The 12,122-nt window shown below is 38.8% G+C and overlaps 1 protein-coding gene across 1 annotated transcript; it reads right to left on the reverse strand.

Annotated features, from left to right (window-relative positions):
* Window positions 1–5,870: 5,870 nt before the first annotated feature.
* Window positions 5,871–9,435, reverse strand: synprb (synaptoporin b; the record flags this gene model as incomplete). Its single annotated transcript, XM_084542056.1, has 5 exons — window positions 5,871–6,242; window positions 6,320–6,511; window positions 6,655–6,853; window positions 8,755–8,879; window positions 9,412–9,435. The coding sequence occupies 5 exons, from the start codon at window positions 9,433–9,435 to the stop codon at window positions 5,871–5,873; spliced, it is 912 nt and encodes a 303-aa protein (XP_084398182.1).
* Between the last annotated feature and the right edge of the window lie 2,687 nt (window positions 9,436–12,122).

Here is a 12,122-nt window from a genome sequence, read left to right on the forward strand (position 1 = left end):
ACCCATTTGGATTTAATGATTTAACAAACGGACTCTGAACCAAACACACCAAAGAATTCTATCTCGTCAGCTAATGTGTGTAAAATGTAAAGAAATGCAGTTACTGTGGAGTTTAACTTGTACAGCATTTGTGCATCTGCGTGTGTGTGAGTGCATATGAGCAAGTGCGAGCGAGTGAACCCAGCATCTGATGACACTCAAACAACCTCATCTCTCAAGACAAGCTGTGAACCTGCTGAAATGTGACACCACTGATGAACAAGCAATCACATGTGGGGTATATATGTAATAATATGGGGTAACTTTTGTTTTGCTGGTCTACCAGTGGCATCATTTTTATGTATTTTATGAAATATCCAAACATGTATAGGGTGGAGTAGATAATAAATGCATGCACGAAAAGAACCAAACTGGTGTGTTCACTTATGCTGGTCTGATTGTCTGCTGCTGAAACTAAAGAATATAGTCATATTCTATGTTATTTGAAAAAAGCATAAGAGTTGTTTGAAACACAGTATTACGTTGTGTGTGTTGTATGTCTGACAACATACTACACCCGTAAGCCTTCAATTTGGATTATAAAACAAACCATAAAACACTTAACCACACAGAAGCATCTACAAATGTGACAGCTTAAGTGTCACCTAGTGATTACATTCTCCTGATGTCACGGACAAGTTAGCTTGTCTAAATGCGTGACTGTAATTGATCCACTTTTGAACACACATGGAGGTCATTACATTATAATCACGCCCTTGGTAATCCTTTGTGAGTCCTCTAAAGCTCTAATAAGAACTGAGGGACATAGCATTGAAGTGCCACTTATAACAACTTGGATTTTTCCCACTCACTTTGGGTAACAGTAAGGTACTTTTAAAACCGCAGATGATTCCTGTCATAGCACAATAGACCAGGGAGATAATGGACCTAGACATCTTTGCATTTGAACATTTTATAGACACAATTCAAGCATTGTTTTGCTAAAAATGTGTTGCACTTCTCAGACATTAGGCCCCTGTGGCTGAAATTATTCCCATCTATTGTAAAGACAAAAGCCTGCAATGAATGTCTTAAGCACAACTAACCAGAGTCACAGCATTATTTGTGTGGTTGAAAATAGCCAGGTCCACATCCAGAGCGAATTTTATCTTTCAGTAAAAGCAGGATTTAGTTTTATGTTCAACTCACATGTTCCACTCTGTGGGTTTTTGACGATGTCACATATACTGAATGAACTAAAGCTGCAATTAATTTAAGATAAGACAAGATAATCCTTAAATTTATCCCACAGTGGGGAAACTAGTGTGAGAGAACATGTGCTTATACAGTATCTGCAAATCAAAAACGTCATTTTTAATTCTAGATGTTAAGTTCACCATTGTTCATTTTGTACCTGGGGATGAGCGAACTTCAATAAATAATTAAATAAAAATCAGAAAATTCCAGATTAGTTTGTGTCTATCTTGAAAAACACTGTCAATACAATAAAATGTTTTATCTGCTAAAAGAAGCAAACTCAAACAATATACAGTACACAATACTTGAAGTGATGCTACACTGCCCCCTAGAGGCCACACTTATAACATGCAAGTCGTTCAGTATTGCTGTCGCGCAGCATGCCATGCTTGGCCATGAAACAACATGAATATGAAACAACAGAAAAGTTAAAATTCCTCATAATTTGAGCTCACGTGCAGTAAAGCCCACAAAATCAAATGATTTTATTGGATACTATTTAAAATGTATGGAGCTTAGATACAGAGATACACAGGAAGCTCCTCTATGGAAAGTCTCTCAGGTGATAAACATGTGGAGGATGCCCCCTGCAGGACAATACAAATGTGTTGGCCTATGTGTTGGCACAACTGCAAGGTAAAACTGCACAGTGTGCTCCATTTGGAAAAAGAAGACACGACTGCTTCATGTTCTGCAGGGAAAACAGACATAACCAATGATATGTGTTACACACCAGTATGTAAAATGTTACAGCTCACTGGGGATTAATTACATTTAAATATACCCTTCTTCCATACCCGATGGGCCATCTATTTCATGCTAGCCCTTTATTTCCTGCAGATAACCTGACCCTAATTGTCATGCTGGGGGTACATGCACTATAATTTTCTTCAAAGAGCCTGCTCTGGACACCTGCATGTGCTTAGTGTCTCTGTCAGGGGGGCGGCAGAAAGGAGCGCCGCCTGTCTTAGTTCTAATTGCTCGGATCAGAGAAGAGGGGCTGCATACAGAGGGCTTAATAACAAACTTGGCGATGCTCTGACTGTATTCCCGGGCTCGTGTTCGCGGTGAGGGAGACTGGAAGAACATGACAGCATCGTGAGCAGCAACCTGGATTGTAGTACAGTAATGGTGTCAACATATTAAGTCGGGTTTGATGACTCCACCAGACACCAGCACAATTTTAAAAGGACGGTCAAATCATATTTGGTTTAAAATTTAGATTCAATTTTTTATCTAACTGTATCTATATCTGTCTTGTGTGCAGTGGTTGTTGATCTGATGATGACGTACTATATGCGCTAGTCATGTTGATTTGTTGCTTGCATCTTTTCACCAAGGAACACAACGGAAAGTCAAGTGAAATTAGATTTTTGCGGCATTGACAGGTTTTTACATGTGTGTCATTGTGATGATGTAATCCTGTTAAGCCAAACTACATAATTGAACTAGAACAGCTCTAGTATGATGAAATGTTTGATGAAAAATGAAATGCAAGAAAAAAAATGGATTATTAGAGATAAGGAACGTGACATCAAAGTCTAAATAAATCAAATACATTTAATAAATGTTACTCATATAATCCCAAGTAGCAAATTTAAATAAATAACATTAGACTTTGCTCTTTGGATGAGGGCGTTCCATGTGTTGCCATATTTTCTATTCAGATACTGGATCAAAATAGTTGAGTTTTGGCAACGACGTGTCTAATGTCTTGAATACTGAAAGCAAATGCTTAAGCTGCATTTAACTCAAACAGTTGATAGTCAGAACTCAAAATTAAATGAATTTCTGATCTCAGCATGCTCCGTGCACACAGAGGAGGAAAAATAAAAAACAAGACAGCCTCCAGGTTTGAGTTTTCTTACAACAGGCACATACAGCAGCTCACTTAACGGAAGAATTAGAAGAGTAAAACAAAACAAAAAAAAGAGTTGAAAAGGTAAAAAGGTATGGTGTTTTAATATTTTTATTAGATTAGGAATAATAAAAGACTGATTTAATTTGTGTTGGAAGCAATATGAGGAGTTATGTAAAATGTGGTGAAAATTTCTTTGATTGTTTGAATGCAGCATCAGGTACCACATGGATGACATCACCTATGTAACAGACTTCTCCAAACAAGGGTCCCTTTAAATGAATGATGATCAAGGTTTGATGGGGTTCAATGACACCCCTTAAAACAGTCAATAAAAAATAATTTATTCAGCAATTAATATTAATTTTACCTGTGATGGAAGGAAAGCTGCTGACTTAACAAAGAGGAGGTGACAACTACTGTTCATTCAAGGTTTAAACTGATCAACACAACATCCCTAATTCGCTTATTATGCATGACTGAATTTAATATTAACACTTCTGACCTTTACTTTTATGGCTGTGCAAGCTATAGTTTGACTAAAACATGTACACAAACGTGTACAATGTCAATTACAGATACCAGACGATGCGGGTCCTATGGTGGCCAGAGTGTTAAGAGGTTTAAGGTATTAGTATTATGTTAACTGTCTTAACTGGGATGAAACAGACACCCTGAGAGATTATCCATTTGGCCTTTAGAGTTGAGATAATCCTGATGCACAGTGTGAAGCTTCCTTTAATGTATGCTGGTGTGTCCATAACAGTCAAAATTCATCAGTGATTCCTTATGCAGATTTCTCACATTTCTTTTTCCGCTTTTGTTTCTTTTCTATAGAAATGAAGACGCCTCTCACCACATGACAAAGCATAAATAAATAAATAAATCACGGTAACAACTGCGCCAGTGGATACACTCACTTTAAAGTCAGTCACTAAAACCATATCACAGAAGGAATAAACAAGAAAACTCCAATTTAAAGCAGAAATGAAGTTATATCTAACATATCTTAAACAGCAGATTAGATGCAGCCTCAAATTACTGTACAAGAGAGAGATGGATAACATGAGCAACATATTATACATTAAAATTATGAGTCACTGTCTTAGTATGTAACATGAGTGTACAGGCGTATTAAGTACAGACACAAGTATGATATATAGAATGATATCACTAATGCATTTACACAGTAAGCAAACACGTGATTTAAAAAAATAATAACACACATGAAGGTCCATTGAAACAATACTAATATTAATTCAGAATGTTCAAATGAAGACACTGGGGTGCTACATAGATGATAATATCAGGATATTCATCAATAATGACAAAGGCAATCAATTATACAATCAAACATTAAATATTTATCAAGGGAACTCCAGCACAATAAATTTCTGCACCGGCATTGCACCTTTCCATTCTGAAAATTAGTGTAGTGTGGTTTAAGATAATGTATTTAAATATATTAATATATGTATGATATATTAGTTCAGAGGTCTAAACCATGGTTCTACTACAGTACTCAACATTAATGCTTTTTTGTATATTTCTTTATTATCCACATATATGGCCCAATAATGATAATTGGAATTGTATTTTTAAGTCTGTAATGTGATGTTGATGACTCATCCTGCACGAGGGGGAGTGTACTCTTTTCCGATTACCCTAATCCAATCAAACGCGCTCTTAATTGTTCTGGTCCCTCCCCTCCCATCCCTTCACCAGCAACACAGCTGGCCTCGGTCCTCCACTCGAACATGCCTATGTGGTGCCTGCTCAGGCCGTTAGAGCTTTCCGGTGAGGGCGGTGCCTCTCTAGCTGTGTTTTAGTGGGACGTACCTAAATATTTGGAAACAAATAGCACTCTGCTAGATATTAAATGGCGACTTTAACTTAAAAAATATATATATATATATTTATATGATCTCTTAATGTATGAGAATCTAATGCAGTAACATCTATCGCCACATGTGGTAACACAACATTTCCTGGGTGTATGATACTATTGCCCACTTGCATTTTTGTTACTGTAATCAGGGAGTCTGTGGTGAAATTCTGTGCTGTGCAAAATCACAACACAGTTAGTGATATCTGTTCAATACCCCAGCAATCATATTTCTATCAAAGGTGGAAGGCAGAGCTAATGATGTTCAAAAGCTCGGTTTTGTGAGATACAAGAGCCAAAAACACACTTGCAATCGCCACTTATTGCCATAGGCGCCTCCAAAGATTGCTTCTTTAATTTTATCCTGTCTCCAATAAAGAGTGACCGTGGTGTTAACAGTTTGTTGTAGGCAGATTTTGTAGTTGCGCAAGAATAATGAGCAAAACAATCATGTTGTTTTTTCTCAGGTTCCATCAAAACCCATTAAGTTCCAACGCTGATTGATGTATTTAATGTTAGGAAATTGGACTTAAATTAATAAATACAATGGCACGCCTTCCCAGGTTCTCTACGTGAACTGTCTTTGTTGTAACTGGTGTCCTTAATTGCTAGGACATTGTATCTGGTGGCAAAACTGAAGTGGCCCAGCTCTAAACATGAAATGGCTTACTGATCAAACATTACATCAAATTATTTTTTCAGTTTTTTTTAAACCGCTCTTTGACCTTTGCCAAAGATCAACTAAAATTACAAATGCTGAAATATGCAAATCACAGCTTTCATCAAAGAAATCATACAACATCATGAATACCATTTATGACAAACCATTTGTGAGTTTCATTTAGTAAATAATCACAACAGAAACATTCACTATGAACATCCAACTCCAAGTCACATCTCATTGACAAATATCATCGGCCCTTGAGAAGCTACTTTATTCTCTCGCTCATAAATTACCGGTTTACCAAGATATGTTTGCGGTAAGCTAAAGCTTACTTGTGATTGGTTGATGCTAGCTTGTCTCTGGAGCTGCTGCCCAAATTCCCCCTTTGACTGACTGAAACTGTCCTGTCTATAGGGGCCGTAACTCTCCTCTGGCTGGTCGAAGCTGCTCTCGCTGTAGAGCCGCTGTCGCATTTCGCTTGAACGTTTCCCGGAAGCACTCCGAGTCGGGTATCGCTGACCAGTTTTGTACCATCCTGTCTCTTTAAAGACAAACCAAATATTCCCGACCCAAAGGATAACATTAACAAACCCAAAAACCTGGAGGTAGAAAAGAGACACGTGTAAATGACTTGTTTTGTGTCACACAAAGTGTCCTTTGTTGGCTGAATACCTACCGCAGATGTATTAAGGCGCGACCAGAAAGGCTCCTGCGTGGCCGTACATTTGTTCTCCTGAGCTCTGCAGGCAGAGATGAGAAGAAGCACCTGTGTTGGGTTTGTGGCTGTCTTGATGTCATGGAGAGCTTTGGCCCAACAGCAACTGCTGACCAGCCACGATAAGGAGAAGACGACAGTAACAACAAAATCCTGCTCAGGACAGAAAGAGACATGAAGGGAGAAAGTCACAGACAGTGTCAAATAACACAAACACAGCACATCACTCTGTACTGTGTACCAAACTAAAGCTAGAATATTAGAGGAGAGCGTGTTAAAGGTCAAAACTCACTGACCACAAGTGGGCCTCTGTTGTTCTTTAGGTACTTGTTCTGGTAGAAGACATAGACAATTGTTGCGAGCAGCGAGTACAGGAAAGCGAAAACACCCACAGTCACGAAAAACTGAGGCGCCGAGGAGAAGTCACCATCCAGGAAAAGAACCTCTTCTCTCTTTGTCTCGCACAGGGGGGCCTTGAAATGCACTTGTTGTAATCTACAGGACAGAAAGAGGTGGTTTTATAAAGAAAGGAACAAACAAGCTGACAAAATTGGACATTTAAAGTGATTCACTCTGTGGGAAACATGGCACTTTAACCTCCCATTGTTTACTGGGGCTATGGGCGGACTTTTATTAGTGGGTATGTCCCCTAAAAAAAACACCCCACAGGTGCTGCACTGAAAATAAAACGTTTTCTTTCTCATACACACATAAGAACATATTCTACAATATTAAGAAGTAGCTGTAAGAATACTGGAGGAACTTTTGAAGCAGAAAGCAGTTTCCAACTCTGTCAGCAAAAAGCAAACTGAGTCTCTATGAGAGGTCAAATCTTTTTTATCCTACACACATTAATGTAGCTATTCAGACTATTTTATTAATGATCTGACACTGGCATCAGTTCTAACTGGTTTTATGACTGAGACATTACTGCCGTAACTGTTTGGTAATCTTGTAGTAGCGGTCTGGTCGCTTGGCTGGGATGGGATGATCCCTCTCACCAAGCTATCAGTTTCCGTAGTGTAGTGGTTATCACGTTCGCCTAACACGCGAAAGGTCCCCGGTTCGAGACCGGGCGGAAACATATGTTCTTCATTTTGGGGGGAGTGATGGTTAGAGATACTCCAGTTCGCCTGCCCCCGCATCCAGGGCTGAGCAAGTACCTAACCCCCAAACTGCATCCCTCTCCCCTCACTGTACACACTACTATGTGGTCAAAAAGCAGAATTTCCCATGTGGGATAAATACAGTACAAGTTATCATTATCACTGACAGTGACTCAGAAGCATGGAGCTGGTCGACCACACTGCAGAAGCACAAAGCCAGAGAGTTCACAACCACAATTGAAGTACAGCGCCAAGATGAAATGTTACAATTGGTCCCCTGGATATGAACATGACATGATGAGCAATATAAAGCTGTTCCATATGCTACAATTACAGCTGGAGCCTTGACCTCCTCATATTTCTATTCCTCTTTCACGCACCTTGGAAGCTGGTAAATTGGCATCAGGAATACAATTTCTACTACAGCATTCCCAGGATATGAAGGCACGTGGAAGGCGCTCAGTTGAAGCTAAATTTAGTCTTTCTAACTACGTCTGCAGAACTGAAAGCTGAACCTCAATACCATTCATTCCACTGTGCATCAACAAAGATAAAACAACTCATGCCCTCGGTCATACTTTGCTTATTTAAATGTTCTAAAATTAAACTTTTCATCTGTTTTTGGCACAACGTTTTGTATTAAGCTGCAGTTTATTTTAATTCGTGGATGAATCTAAATTCCTACTGAGCAACCTGAAACTTAAAGTAATCTATTGTAACCCCCTGTCGTTAAAGATAGCAAGAAGGCTGACAAGAAGAAACAGTCTCTTCTCATCTTTAGTAATTTGATAAAGCAAGATACCATTTCACTTCCAGTCTCATGCTGTAAAGTTAAAGATGTAAAGTGCTGTAACAGGAGACCACCTGAGGTTAAGTCCTGATGGACAGAACTTCAGGTACAATTGTGTATAATGATGCCAACTCTGTATCTGAAACTGAGTCAGCTTCCTGCTCAACTGTCTTAAATTTAGCAAGCTGCAGGAGAGGACAGGTCCTTTGTTCGGAGCCGGACAGCATGATGGAGTACAGCTGTGCAGGCTTTTAAACTCGCTCTGTGTCCTCTTGAAATTACCCACAGATGATTGGTGGGGACAAGCTGGTAAGGAAATCAGTCACTTCTGCAACTGACATGAAACTATCTAAAACAAAACATGTCAACTGATTAAGATTCGTTGTCAGATATTTTTTATTGAATTTTCCAAAACTAATTATCTAATGAGACTGATGAGTTAGAAACGTTGGACGTGATTGTACAACAACAACAAAAAAAAAAACGAGCAAATGCTGTACCTGAAAGGATAGCCAAAATCAATGTTGATGCTGAGGTTGCTCTGCCTCCTGTCTGCACAGTCCACTTTAACCTGGAGGTGACCATAGTATCCTCCACATGTTGCAAAGGCACAAATGGCAAAAATCTGTGAGAGGACAAAACAGAACAAACATCATGAAAAGATCAGCTGACGACTCATTTATTTGGATTCTCCAGACGTAGGTAGCTCAGATCAGTGGGCTGGTGCAGTCTCCTGCATAATGTATAGACATCAATAAATTACATGGTTGATTATTAAGACTTATAAATGGGTTGAAAACAAAACCTGAATAATTGAGAGGTTGGAAGACAACTAACGGAGCTGCTCACTGTGCACTGGAGGGAGGCCACAGCAGTACAGAGATGTTTAGTTTGTACACACAACTCTGGAGTCTATCTGTGTTATCGTCTTTGTATATCTTTAACTTGCAACATAATTATGTTTTAACAAATACAATCTTTACTGTGTGGCAGTATTTCTAACTTTTCAACAGTAACAGACTGCTCCTTTTCAAAGAAAGACGTTTTCTCATCAAAACATGATTCACATTGTTATTTATAATCTAATATGCATTACAACTAAACGGCAGCAGAATTCATTATAAGCAAACAGAAGAGGAAACAGAAATGAAACTTACCGGAGCAAATATGACCATACACATTTAAAAATGAAAGAGCCCAACTCTGCACGGTGCTGGCAGCTTTAGTCATCAGGTTGAAATGGCACTGATGTAGACAGGAGAAACCAGAGCGACTCCTCCAGCAGAGAGGAGGGCTGACAGGAGGCGTCGTCCCCAAGGAGGAGTCTGAGATGCTCTCTATAACTCCACATTTATTCACAAACAATGATATCTAAACTATGAAAAGGTTCATAATTCTATTATGCACAATGGCGTATTAATTCTCTTTGTGTTAACATATGGAGACTCTGGTCTCTGAAAACATCTTTTCCAAAATAGGGCTACACTAGAAACATGAAACATATGCAAATGTCGGGCGGCGTTTTCATCCCATTCATTATTGCTCTGGACTAAATCTGGTGGCTGTTTAAACATACACCTTTGAACTTGCATTACACTGCCATGCTGCACCTCTTCAGTCTTATCAGATGTTGTGCATTTGGTTATATCATCACAGGGGTACTTACTGCAATCATAAGGGAATAAAAAATTATGTTTGCTTCGTCTGTTTGCTGTCTTTTAGCTTCCTGTTGGCTGAAAAGCCACACAAGTGAAGTAATTAGTTTCTCTTTTCATCGCGATATGATTTTGCCGACATGGTGTTGTAAGGGAATTAACTGAATTTAACATACATTTACATTTACAAAACATGGGTTGCCACGGTAACTGAAATGTTCAGTGTGGATAAAGCATTACTTTTCCGTACAACAGCACCTTCAAATTAATCTGATCCTAAAAAACTTTGGTTTATTCAACATAGCTTAGAGTGCAAGCAATTCTGATCAATTCTGACAGATGCAAACCACAATTTATCATTGTGATAATATTCACATGTAAAAATATATCTCTGATGGAATTAAAAAAAAGGGATTCTGGATTATATCTGGCTCCGGATTGTAATTATTTATTATTATTAATTACTTAATTACATTTAATATTCTAATGATCCGCTGGTATTCAGGCCATATGCACATCCTCCTATAAAAAGTAGCTTGCTGACCTCTTTTGGTGACAAATCTGTATTACAGATTTATTTTTAAGCTGGCATTAAACGAGGGTCACTGGATGAATATTGCATCAGGTGATATCATAGACACTGCGTCTGCACTGCGGTATCGGAGAAATAATGTACACGCAGATGAGCTTTTTGTGAATTTGTTTTATTCTGACAACATCTCGGCTAACTTGCAAAGAGTAGCTACTCACTGTGAACTGATTTCCTCCTTATAACAGCGGCAACGTGAACAAATATAACAAGAGCAACAAATGGGAATTAACTGTGGAGGATGGAAAACGGCAACAGATGTTTTCGCTATTTTCAAAGAAGGTTTTTTTGCCCTGGAGTTTGGTTCCCACATACATTTTTCACAGGTGCCTGTCTTTCTGTATTCTCACAGCACGGCACTTTAATAAATTAGACACTTTTAAAAGTAAATTCAAATAAACACAGTGCTGTGGGAGACAAGAGACAGCAACAAACGCAGGTAGTAAAAGTAATAATTAAAAGATATGATGCACAACAAAGCAAGAGGATAAATATACAATAAAACATTAAAAAACAATCCCAAACTAAATCAAATTAAAAAGGACAGAAGAGGAGAATCACATTACAAGTGACATTATATTGCATAAGTAGAAGAAATTTGCCTGAACAATATAACAGCTGCTTTGCATGCCAACCTTTTACTACTGTGTATTCTGGAGATATATTTTCTTGAGGTGTGTTATGCTCTGGTGACTGTTAATTACCACAAACCAACATGAGCAAAAAAAAAAAAAAAGACATCTGAACATTATTTATTTTTCCATGTGGCTAAGTTGGCTGTGAGGCTTAATTTCAAGCCATCGTGGGTCTGACACTGACATTGGTTTGTGGTTGGCATGGACTTGAAATTAAAAGGAAAACCTTATGGATTATTGGAATACTCTATACGGGAGTAAATGAGCCGTGGGATGCTTGAAAATAATCGCACAACAAGAGCAGCAGCCAATTTAGGATTAAAATGCAGAAAATAATGACTTCATTAAACATCTGTCTTGAGAAGTTATTATAAAAGAAGAAGTGACTTTGATGGGTTCATTCCCCCCAGACGGGATTTTGGTGTTTGGCGTTGCCAGAGGTCTACAAGACAAAGAACGGCTGGCTGCTGTGAGGTGAAAGAAAATGCCAGATTCGAGTGTTGTTTTGAAATCTCTCAGAATCGCTTCTGAAAGTCACTGATACCCAGTGCAGGAAAGGAAAGACGTCACGGGGACTCTTTTCAACCCTGCTTTTTGCTCAAGCTGGAGGCTGACAGGAACATTAAACTGGTGCAAAAATAGAGGCTGATGCAGCCGCCTCGATGAGAAAAGACATGAAAACCCCTATCCAGTTTTGCCCGGGATAAAAATAGTTTTTCTTTTTTCGTATCTCTCAGCTGAAAAAGTGCCACGAGGCTCATTTGCAAATATAATGCAAAGTTAGTTAATTCATTCATCCATCTTCTTGTCTGGTGAAGGGTCGCGATGGGGCTGGAGCCTACCCCCGCTGTCATCGGGCGAGACGCCACGTCACTGTGCCGCCCACCTAAAGTTAGTTTTGGAATAGATTTCATTTGAATGAGCCAGTGGTGCTGTGTTGATTCAAAATAACGATTCCAGATGTACTGGGTCTGCGTTGAAACAACCGG

This window comes from Chelon labrosus, assembly GCF_963514085.1.
Source record: "Chelon labrosus genome assembly, chromosome: 4".
In the NCBI taxonomy this organism is placed as follows: Eukaryota; Metazoa; Chordata; class Actinopteri; order Mugiliformes; family Mugilidae; genus Chelon; species Chelon labrosus.